Source organism: Diplotaxodon limnothrissa, linkage group LG5 (genome assembly GCF_057381915.1).
Source record: "Diplotaxodon limnothrissa isolate DT_005_m linkage group LG5, D_limnothrissa_male_GT1.1, whole genome shotgun sequence".
In the NCBI taxonomy this organism is placed as follows: domain Eukaryota; kingdom Metazoa; phylum Chordata; class Actinopteri; order Cichliformes; family Cichlidae; genus Diplotaxodon; species Diplotaxodon limnothrissa.
Window position 1 is genome coordinate 17,546,996 of NC_140600.1, and position 12,551 is coordinate 17,559,546.

General features: G+C 39.6%; 1 protein-coding gene across 2 annotated transcripts in view; it reads right to left on the reverse strand.

Moving 5' to 3' along the window:
- Window positions 1-10,688: 10,688 nt before the first annotated feature.
- Window positions 10,689-12,551, reverse strand: part of foxp4 (forkhead box P4) — an 87,383-nt gene continuing 85,520 nt past the window's right edge. For both annotated transcript variants that reach the window (XM_085353187.1, XM_085353186.1), the window contains one exon: window positions 10,689-11,976. In XM_085353187.1, coding sequence (XP_085209313.1) covers window positions 11,826-11,976 — 151 coding nt within the window. In that variant the 3' untranslated portion in view covers window positions 10,689-11,825. The remainder of the gene's footprint in view (window positions 11,977-12,551) is intronic.

A 12,551-nucleotide genomic window follows, 5' to 3' on the forward strand; every position in this document is an offset into this window, starting at 1 on the left:
TGAAAGTAGTTTATCATCATTAGTATTAAGTAGAAATAATGAATAAGAGAGACATTTTTTTATGAAACAAATGCATGTCAGCATGAATCAACATATCAAAATGTTACACTTCATAGTCATATAAACACACTCAGATGACTTCAGTGATGGTGATGCTGAAACAGTTTGAGATTAAACCATAAATGTATGATACCTCTGTTATATTTATTGTTCTTAGTGTAAGCGACGCCTAATTTGTAGAGATAATGAAGATTTATAGTGCTAACTAACCAATGTGGTGACTGGGTTTGATAGCTTTTAAAAATCCCATTTTCAGTTTTGAAATGAAGGTTGGTAAACAGTTACTAAGTACGTTTTGGCATCAAAAGAACCGGGGGAAAAAATTACAATACTCTAACAAGAAACGAGTCTTGTTGAATTAACATTAGGATGACCAGATGTCACTCTGTAAGTGGGACTGCACGTGCTTTTTATTCTTAGGTTGATTTTCCTTTATTGTACCTTATGCTACAAAAATCCTCCACCCCTGTTGTAATTTAAGTTCAGACCAGCTAATAGTCAAAATACTTTTTACACATAATTGAAAAATAAAATATTAGAGAGGCTGTTCATTTATAAATGTTGCTAATGGATGACTTTTAAAAAAGTACTGATATCAGCATTTCAAAGTCTCTGTGAGATAATTCCTATCAACACATTTTGAGTGGTTGCCCTCCCTGTAGCTTTACATGCATAACTTCGTCATCTACTGCAGGCCAGTTTTTAACAGAGTGGGATAAGTGCTCTCCCAAATTTTATCATATTAAAATTCAGAGTTCATCTTAGGTAATTTGCAGCATCACAATGTGCTAATGAGGAGATTCTTGCGTTTTTATGTGATATCAAACTTTCAGCTAAAAATCATACAGTACAATTAGAGTTAGGTTAAAACACACACACACACACACACACACACACACACACACACACACACACACACACGTGCCAGATAAATTAACCACATACAAAAAAAACCCTGGAAAGTGGTTGACACCTGGGTTAGGCTCCCGCCCACCCTGTGACCCTGAAGTGGATAAGCAGTTAAGAAATGGATGCGTGGATGAATGGTGGCCATTAGCCCACGGATCCATTAATGTCTTGTGTGTTTTTAAAAGATCCAGTTTCCCCTTCTGCTCTAATTCCTGCACTGAACAATGGCACCGGGGACATTTTTGTCATCAGCCACAGAAGTTATTCTCTCAATCATCTTGCTTCTGTTTTTATTCACAGTACAGCCTAACTGCTTTAATATCCGTTGCTTCCTTTTTTATTTAGACAATTATTTATATGCTGCTTCACAGGTGTTGAGTGTTAATTTAATTAGCCTTATTTAACAGGTTTTTCTTCATTATTTAAACATATTTGTCACAGAGTGTGTGGTAGGCGCCGCACACCTTGTCAGTCTTCTGATTGCTTTTGTTCTGGTTCTAATGACAGCATTGTGTAGAGGTGAACAGGTACACTGGATTGTTCAGGCTCTAATGGACCAGCCAAATGAATTTCCCACTGCCCTTCCATATTCCACACCTCCAGCAGTGCCATCAAGTCAGCATACAATAATGGGAGAGAGGTTTTTTTTGTTGATGCACATGCAGACACTTTCTCCTAAACCATTTATTCTGTGCAGAGGAATAGCAAAAGGGTAACAGCTTTATAATTTATGTCAAATGAATAGTTTGACATTCTGGGAAATACAGAAAATCAAGCCAATTCAATGGACAAGGCACTCAAAGCATTAAGTAGAAATTTAAATGTGTGAGAATTTTGCAATAGCATATGCTGGTAGGAGTATTTTGGGGCAAAGTCATTAAACTTTTAGGCAGTTTTGAAAAAAATCTGATTAACCAGTTCATGTGGTAGATGCACTGTTTATATCTCTGTGACCACTTCAAGTTAATTTAGTGTCTTTTGTCCCGCCAGGACTTAAATCACACACTTGATACATAGACCAGAAATAAGGGGAACAACTAGTCTGTATTTGTAACAACTTTTAAAGCATAATTATTAACACATTTTTGTTCATTTGTTTAATCGGGTCAAAAACTGAATTGTAAAAAGAAATATAAAGAAATATTTATTGGTTTAAAGATGGTCTTGTTGGACTATTTTTCAGTTACCAAGCAACAAGCAGAATCTCAGTAATTCACAGAGATGAGAGTGAGACACTCGCATGTAACTGTTTCTTGTAATGACAGTCTAAAAGTATGGAATAATTTGTCCATTACCGTTCACTGTAAGCATATGCAACAGTACAGTATATGATCTGCACTGTAGCCAACAAGTCAACAATATCACCATTTTCACTGATCCCAAAAAGCTGAATCTGTTGGATGTAGCGTTTTCAGCAGGAGAAATGTTTCTTCAGTTTCTTCTCCTGCTGAAAAAGTCTGCTTACAGTACTCATTTTCTTAAATCAGCTGAGTCACAACTATACGTTAAAAGCTGGTATTAAATATGCAGTGCATACAGGGAGGCTATAAATTCTAATTCAGACTCAACCACGGGCAAATGGTCCAAAGGCAATCAAATCATTCTTAACTATTCTGAATGGATTTCATAGTACACTGACCTGAACTTCATTTGGGTTAGGTATCTGATGCTTTAGAGCAGGGGTGGGGAACACAAGGGCCGGTGTCCTGCAGGTTTTAGATTTCACCCTGGGCCAACACACCTGAATCAAATGATTAGTTCATTGGAGAACCTCAAGACACGTTGAGGAGGTAATTTAGCCATTTAAATCAGCTGCGTTGGATCAAGGACACATCTAAAACCTGCAGGACACTGGCCCTTGAGGCCTGGAGTTCCCCACGCCTGTTTTAGAGGCTTTACAGTCCTCTGATAACCAGCAGGGAAAGAACAGGTTGCTGTGTTTAGCTAACTAGTGCCTAGGGTGGGGGACAAAGGTGAGAGAGCTGCTCCACTTCTCAAAGGGATTCTGAGCGTACTAGATGATCTCATGTGGTGGGAGGACACATGGAGGAAATGTCGAGATTGAGAGAGGAAGTTAGCCCAGACGGAGACATAGAAAGTGAGGTGTGTGTGTGTGTGTGTGTGTACACGGAGGGGGTGCTCAAAGAGAAGCGAAACTGGAACTGGGCACACTCGGAGTATGAGTGTCCATATCTGAGTATTTTTCTTAACAGTTTCAGTGTCTCTGAATGATATGGTGACTGGAAGAGAGAGTGAATATGAGAGAGAGAGAGAGAGAGACGGGAGGGTGAAAAATGTGGTTCCAATCACTCACAAAGATGCTTTTGTTCTGTGGCCGGAGCCCTCTCTCTCTCTCACACACACACTGCCACACATGGAGTCATGGAGCTTCATCCATTTTCTCATCTGACTTATGGGTTCTCAGGGGAGGGTTCCTGTGGTGATTTAAAGAAAAAACAACTTGCGAGACACTAACAACTCAAGGATAGTTATTTAAAAAGCAGGATAACACTCCAGCGTGTCCTAGGAGTGCAATTTTGAGCTGCTTGCATACTAAATTTATATGCTATGCACCATTTACTTAATGATTCATTATATACCAAAGTCTTCTTGCTCTCTTATCCTGTATTGCTTGTTTTGTAAAATACATCTGTCGTTATGTCCTCATCTTGTTTGCATTTTTCCGGCGCCCATCATTTCCTGCCATGTAACATGCCATTTGGATCAGTGAGAGCCTGAAGAGGTGCCTAACTGACCCATAACATTTCTGATCCCACCTATCCCTGCTGACATCATGCAGATTGCCTGTCATACACAAGGAAAACACAGCAAGACAGACTACCATTCACTCCAACATCCACACCTACAACCAATTTAGAATAGCTTATTAACCTAACATCTATTTGGCTGGACCATGGGAGCAAACAGCAACAGCTCAGGCATATGGAGAACTTGCACAATCCACACGTAAACCAGAGCTCATGCCTCTGGGTCAACAGGCTTTCACAAAGAGAAGCAACGCTATTTCAGTGTATTTCCACATGTTTATTATTAACAGGATCATACAAAAAGCCAAACCAGTTTTTAAAAATGTCATATTCACTTAAACGTGCTGCTGCAGGGTCGGCTGAAGTGGAATTACAAGCAAAATCCGACAAAACAAATTTTGATTAATTAACTGAGTCACACTGCATGCAATAATAGGTGCTAATTCTATGCTTTTCTTTGTTACATTGTTTTAAATATAATAGGGGCAAATGCACAGTGGCCCACCAGTAAGGAAAAGTATATTACAGTGCTTTTTTCTTTTGGCTTTAGCGAAGAAAAAAACCTCTTGGGTTGTCTTTTATGGTAGACACAGAGAGGAGAAAGAGTCTAAGCTCATTAGCCTTGAATAAACAGATCCATGTGGATGCATGCAGCAGCAGATATACACTGATGTGTTGTTTGCAGTGAGTCAGTGCACTGTTTGGAGCCTAGCCCACAGCTTCAGCCACAGACATTGAGGGGAAGAAGGGAGAGGGACAGACAGAGTGAGTGAACAGGGGAGAGACAGAGATGTCAGCATTGCTCTGGGTAAATGTATTTTGTGACTCACAGGGTCTGCCTGGACCTCAGTGCTCTCCATGCTGTTGGGACTAATGTCCTTTCACACCCACCCGTGCACCCAGTCACACAAACATGCATATTGATTTAGCATCGCAAGCTCATGCACATGGACAGATAGGCAGATGCATGAGAGTACAATCCACCTCCGGACTGTCGAACAAATGTATGAAGCACGCTCACATTCAGGCCTCCTAATGCTTACTCTGTCCAGATGAGCATTAAGAAACATGTGCCAAGGTTCAGATTCAGGTGTGTGCCAAATACTACCATCCCACGCCAAGAATAACCCCTTTGTGTTGCTCTGCACCCTGGCTCACCTTGTACAAGTATATGGTACTAAGTTTCTGTTTAGTATTCATAATGTGTGCATGCCAGTGAGTGTGTTTTTATGCCTGTGCATGTGTGCCTTCAGCCTATAATAGGCTTAGAATAGGGTCTCTACCAAAACCAAATGTCACAGGGATTTAAGCGTCAAGAGTGAGTTTTCTCCCAGCTGACTAACACAGAAGTTCAATAAAAGCACAAGATTAAACAAAGTTTCAACTTTCCAAAAAAACATCCATCCAGTTTCCATTTTTTCTCCCTGTGGCAACATATCCATGATGCAGAGCTGAGGTTTAAAGAGAAGCTGTAGGGCATGCTGCAAACCTGTGAGGGAGACAGACACGGGTAAAGAGCGGGAAGTAAAAACTGAGAAGGTGGGCAAGCTAAAAGTACAGAAAGGTTAAAAAAAGAAGAAGCATTTTTTATACATCATCAATGCTATAAACCCTAATGAGACTTCAGTCACCTGTATTCATGACGTTCCCACTGCCACACACAGTGCAGATCGTTCACTCAGTGTTTGTTCCACACTCTCTGGCCCACTCTGTTGGTCAGAACGTGTTAATGGACCCCAGTAATGTTTGTTGCTGGGTTTGTGTTTATGAGTTGCAGCTTGTGTTGTCTGGTTTGTTTACTCCTCCTGGTGGCCACTCTCTGTATCACATTTTGAACTGTCTAAAGGCCTTCCATATGGTTCAGCTTCCAACTCGGGACAGGATTAAGATTGTTTAACGATTATGTGACATTAGTCTAGGGTTGCATTTTTGCTACACAAAGACATTAATTTTCTTCATAAAGACACTAAAATAAAACCTGCCAATCGCAAAGGATTAATATGGAAGTGGCAACACGGCGCTCATTTCAATTGAGAGGATCTTGATTGTATTTCAGACGGATAAGATCAGTTTTGAAAAAATGTTTTCATGCAAATATACAGTATAAGAGCTTTCATGTGTGTGTTTGCGTGTGCAGGGTAAACAGTAGAAGAAACTCCATTACATAGTTCAATATTAGTAAAAAAGTTTGGCCAGTTTCTGATCAAATCTGTAGACTTATCTTTTTATGTATAAATCTATCAGTTAGATTTAGCTTGTTTAAATAGTTGGATGTTTTTTTTAAATAAAACATCTGTTATCAGCCTTTCAGCAGTGATGATTTGGTTCAGTTAAACCCTGAGAGACCGAAGAGGTGCCCAACTAACCCATAACATTTCCGATCTAACTCTTATGCATCATCCATACTGTCCAGCCCATCGATATTTTAAGATAACTCAACAGCACTAGAGAAGAAACAAGGATGCAGAATAGGACATTGTAATAAGTATTTTATTGCATTTTATAATGCCATTGTCAATAATTAGTACAGATTACATGCAACTAGACCTACTGTACAGTTTTTTATTGTCTGCATGGACAGACACAAGAAGATTCAGGTTACAAATACACAGATATATGTGTGTGTTTTATACAGCATGAAGGAAAGGGCAGTGACTGGCATTACATGGCTACCCGGGGTGGAGGGTCAGAGGTCTGGGCTCCACTGTCTGTCTAAAGCCACCATCCAGTCCCTGTTCCCACCTCTTCCTCGGGTCACACTTTCAAATAACAAGAAACATTAAAACAAATAAAACAAATAAAACAAAAACAAAGGATAAAGAGAGGTAAACAGGTAAACTGAACTAAGAAACAATACAAAGAGTCACTGCTGAAAATGTACACACATTCCTAAGGTTTAACCAGAGGAGAGCTGAAGTGGTAGTTCCATCAGATTCTGGCTGTCTACTTGATAATACCGTCAGGCAAATGCTCCACTTTGAAAGTCCCTTCCCCTTCGTATGACACCTCAGAACTGTCCAATCACACATTACGATTTGATCTCCCCATGTCCTTTGAGCTAGTCACCAGTCAACCGGATGTGGGCTGCTCCTACAACACCATTACGTGGATGTATGCGAGATAACAGCTATCAGTAAAGGTGATCAGTGAAGTCGATGGAGAGTTTTGGAAGTAGCTTGGTCTTTGTTTGGTTAAAGTTGTGGCATTGGTTTGGTTACAGTTTGGTTAGAGTTCAAGAGTTTGGACTAAGCAATGTTTTGCTTGCAATGCCTTTGGTAGTCAGAGGATGAGCTGCATCTCTGAGAGTCATTCCACATTTTGGTATTGAGACTGCGCAAGAGGACGAGTATCAAAAATGCAACAGTGTCAGTCTTTGATCTGCCTTTGTGGGACTGGGAGATGAGGTTTCTGGCTGGTCACCACCTGCCAGGTGTTTGACTCAGTGACACCCCCACGGCACCTGCAGATGATTGACAGCTCTGCGGGTCGGAGTTCAACACAGGAATGACAGGGGTCAGGGGTCAGAGGGAGGGGGTCAAGGGGAGTAGGGACACATATTGGCACCTGAAAGGACCAACAGCAATACCTTTCTAGAGCTCCGCAGTTTTTAAAGCAAGAGAGGGGCTACATATTCGTAAATTTTTTTTCCTCTTTCTCTTTTTCTTTTCAGAGGTTTTGGTCCTGTCTTTGCGGAAAAAAAGTCCTTCTGAGGTATCAATACATAATGAAGAAACTTTTTAGTTTGTTTTCCATATGTTGTTTTTTTTTTCTTTCCTTAAAAATGCATAAATGCAGTACAGAGACAAAAAAGTATCAAAATAGACCTAGCTAAGATAAATATACAAACAGGTGTTACCTAAACCACTGATCTAACTTTAGTTCTTTTCATTTTTTTCTTTTTTTTAAAGAGATAATACATTTTTAAAAAAAAATCAGCGTCCCAGACGTTTTATGAAGAACCGAAAACAAACAAACCTAAAAAACATTGGAAAAAACCCCAAACTATTAAACCAAGATACCTGCAGCACTTAATATGATAAATACATATACTTCTGCATTAGCAGTACAGTATAGGAATCAGAGCTGAAAGCTTTACAATAGCTAAACAGGTTCAGGAAAAGAAAAAGAAAAGAGAAAGAAATCCCAACAGAGAAAAATCAAAGGACAAAATGGGAAAGAATGCCCTGGAGAGATAAGCCAAGCATCAATATACAAGAATACATCATGTTATGCCAAGGTGGAGAAAGAACAGAAGTGTTACATGGTGACCTGTGAACAATCTACATCTTTATAAAACAGCTTTGTTTACAGGTGTACCTTAAAGCACAAGTCAGAGATCATCTATGTACTGTATGCAGCAGTTCCTCTTAGTTTGGATATTACTAGTAGTGATGTGTTAGTCCTCTCAGTGTCTCTGTGAGTGTTTTGGTGAAAGGGGGTGCTGCAGTGTTGTGGGTCTTTGGATATCTGGATGGTCAGAGCCTCCGTTTGCACTAACCCCTAGCCCTGTTTCTACACTTCTATTATACCCCTCTGTGTGTGCATGTGTGTGTCTATTTGTGTGTGTGGCACTAATATATTCAGCCCATCACTACATCTGACAGCCAGCTCCCTGCAACAACACGCAGCCATTAATGACCAGCTTCTCATTGGCCGAGAGCTGCGCCTGATGATGAATATGCACACGTACAGTCAAAGCACACAGTTGAGAGGCTGTTCACATAGCTCGATGCTAATCGGGTACAGGAGTATGGTCAGTTTGAAACAGCTGATAGAAAACTGTTCATAGATAATGAGCACTTTACAGCACATTTGGAGACGTAGAGAGTGCTTCAGATGTGGTTTAAGGAGAGGTAGTCATTTTTAAATCTATGGAAAGTGAAACGCCTCTATGTTTTATTTTGTTTTTTTGGGCTCAAGCAGATGTATTAGGGAGTCCAGATCACCAAATACTTTTTTTGTTGCCACTTTTAAAGTAAGCGTTAAAACAATTTTGGCTTTTTTTTAAAATCATCATTGAGGATGAATGGAGAAAACAATATTTAAGAGATTTTAGTCTCCCGTTGGCTATGTGTTGAACTGTTTTGAAAAGGAGGTAGTGTTATTTTTGGTTTTTAATCTCACTTCAAGATTTCTGTCTGCCACTTTGTACTTTGTAATAAATCAGTCTCTAATGTGACAGGAAACAGTCCTGTGTGAACACAAACTCGTCGGAAATGTGATTTTTTTTTTCGTTAAATAACAAAACCCATCTGAAGTGCAAGAGATAGTTTGACATAATAATAATAATAATAAAAACAAAACATTAAAATAGGAACCAATCTTTAAAATTACTTAACGTCCCTTGGTTGTTTTCCTCTTACATTGGTATATTTTTGCTGTTTTCCATTGTTCCCTCTTTATTGTATAATCAATAGATATTTGGAATAACTCCTCCCTGCCCAAAGATATCACTTTTTTTTTAAAGCAGATTACAGTACACAACTTCTTCCTGTGAATGCTGAACATTTATGTGTAAAGAGCTTTCTCTTATGGATTTAAAACTTCAACAGTATCAATATAAAGTACCTATATAACAGCAGCTGTTTCAAAGATTTTTTTTCCATTTCACCTTTTGTTTTAAATCTCAGACAGAAAGGTAATTGTTGTGTTCAAATGCCTTGTGAGTGTTTATATTATTTTTTATTTTTAGGCCTGCTCACACTGTAGTCGGGCCACTCCCAGGATTGTGTTTGGAACACAGCTGAGCCTGAGTATGAGAGAGAGAGAGAGAGACGGGGCTTCATCTCTAAGTGCTTTTCTCTTTCTTCTGTGTTTCTGAGGAACTGTGCGAGGTTTGTTAATACTAGTTTTTGGCCTCATAAGTAATGTGGGTCATTCCTAACTGTCTCCAAATTGTAGTTTGCTTTACACACTTTGGTTTTTGGAATGGTCAGCACTGTAAGTCAGGTATAATTTTTCAACACAATAGTTATATGAATACAACAATAAGAATTCAAACTCCTGGTTTGTTGACTTTTGGACAGTTCTTAAAAAAATTAAATAAAAGAATTAAAAAAAAAACCAAAGGGAAAAATGAACTACAGGGTTTTTGGTTTTCTACATATTTCTTTGGTTACCTGTAACAAAAATAAAAACGGGAATAGGCAGATAATAGATTCAAAATAAATGTTAAATTTGGTATGGCACTGTAGAGAACAGTAATGCTTTTCTGCTAATGGAAACAAAGAAATCTCACGTGCTATTCCTTTAACATAAACTCACACAGTGAATTGCAGCTAGCTTCTACACAGTAACTATTACAACCACAGAGCTTTGAATCGAAGCTGAGCAGAGTTGCCACATTTGGTGTCCCCCAGAAAGAATCCCCCCTTATTTCTTTAACGATTTGGACACAGTTCCAGGCAGAACCTCTGTGGGATGAGGTATTCTCTGACTGCAATAATAATATATCTATATATAGTTTTAAAGCATCATGGATATTTCCCAACTAAATACACAACCAAAAACAAGTGAGTGAGAGATAATTAGAAGAAGAAAAAAAAAGATTCAGCTGTTAAATAATCTGTCTGGACAACGGCAACTTTAAGTGCTATCTCCCAATTTCTTGCCTGCTACGCTGGGGACAGAAAGGGAAAGGGGCGGGATTAAAGGATCAGGTAAATTGGGACAATACTGAGCTTTTTTTTGTGTTTTTTGTTTTTTGCCAATACTCATTTGGAATGGTGTGAACAACCAGAGTAAACTAAACAACTTACAATACAAAAAACATAAACAGCATCCATAGAAAAGGTACGTCAAAACGCCACCTTGGAAATATTGATCCTCAAAAATAAACAATGATAACAACAACAAATTTAAAAAAAAGGAAATGACAAAAAGCTACCACACATTTTTTTTTCTTGTTATATTCCATAATCATGAACAGTTTCATTTTTTTTTTAGTCACAATATTCTGGTAGACACTTTCTCCATCGTTTCTTACAGATTCCCCTCTTTTTTCTTCTCTTTCTCAAACGTGTTCCGTGCTCATCACTCCATCTGCAGATGGACGAGAGAAGAAGAACAGCACCAAACGGTCCTATTCCTGCAGTCTTCTGGGGGTGGGGATGTGGAATGGGAGAGGATGCAGGAGGGGCAGGGATGTGTGTTCTTTTTTTCCCCACATAGAATCAAAGAGTTTTAAAGAAGTCCCTCACTAAGTGTCTTGCTGCTGGCAGAAGTTTGGGCAGGGACCAGGGCCGGTCACACGCAGATGTGGATGCGGGTGCCTGCTCTGCAGAAGTGTTAAAGTACTGTTGGAGGTAATCTTTGTAAGTATTCTTCCTTCCTCCTCATCGAGAAGCCCAACAGTTTTAGTCTAATCGGATCAAAGGAAATGGAAAAAGCAAGTGACTGGACTAGGGCGAAGAAGGAGAGGTATACTGCACAGCCCCTGATGACCGCTCCCATCTATATACACATGATCCTCTGCGTGTGTGTGTGTGTGTACGTGTGTGTTCTTTCTAACACACACATCTAGGTGTCCTCTCAACTGACGTAGAGATAAAATGGCTAGCCAGGCAGCCCGAGACAACAGAGAGGAGTGTGTATGCAGGGTGGTAGGCCGAGGAGGAGAGAGTGTGTGTGCGCGCGCGTGTTTGTGTCTATGTCCACTCCTCTAGAGGTTCTCTACATAGAGGGCAATTTTTCCAGGGAGAATGACAAGACATGGTGTGACAAGTGAATGAGTGTGTGTGCGTGTTTGTGTGAGTGTGTATGCATTAAGTGGTGTCATACCTTTGAGCCAAGTGTTGAGAAAGCAACACATGGAGGTAAAGCAGTGCTCCACAGTCTTATTTTTGTGTCTGAAAGTAACGAAGGTCATCTAACCCTGTTGTTTTTTTTTGTTGTTTTTTTGAAGTTACTCAATGTCATCCTTAGTTGCTTGAATTTTCTTAAAAACAAAAGAACATTCTCTTATTTTTCTCTCTTATCTGTTTTCTCATAAGTGTACTGTTGGTAATTTTTTTCCTCTTCACACGGGCGAGAAGGGCTCGGGGATTGGTCTCAAAAAGTCCCGTCCCTCCGGCTTGTCTGAGATCTGTCCTACTCCAGCTCCTCTGTGGGAAGATCCTCCTCCAGGTCACGCTCATCGCTTGGCAATGGCAGGCTGTGTGTGACACCAGCCAGGAGCGATACTGACCGGCTGTCCTCCTCCACCACTTCAGTGGGCTCTTCCTTCACATGCACTGGGTGGCTGGAAGAGAGAGCGGAAGAACAAATCATCAGATGCTGTCTTTCAGACTTTTTAAGTTTTTGAAATGCTGAAAAGAAGAAAAAATAATCTTTAAATATGCCACAAGGATTTCCTGTTTCCAGAAGTCTTGCCATGGTTTACGATAGCTTCTGGTTGCATTTATACAATTTTATTTAATGAGCTGCAATATTCCTGATACAACAACTTGCACACATTAGCACTGGGAAATGGGATATTTTGTTGCTGCTGGCTGATGTATCCTGTAAAATGTAACCAGTAGATTAGTTACTTCTGTGATTGAGGTCTCGGGAAATTTGCTTAGGTTATAATAGAACTTAAACTCTTCAGTGACACCTGTTCATTTACTTAAAGTCTACTTTTTACTTAAACCCAGGGGACAAGGTTCTCTTTAATATTGCCACTTTAAAAAAATTTTTTTTTATAATTTTAAAATTTAGGCATCTACATAAAGCTCTCCCACACTAAACCAAAAATATATCTGTGTCGATACGCTTAGCATATGGACATAATATTATGGGCATCCTGTTTTTCCTGGCAGCACCTGTATGTTCTGC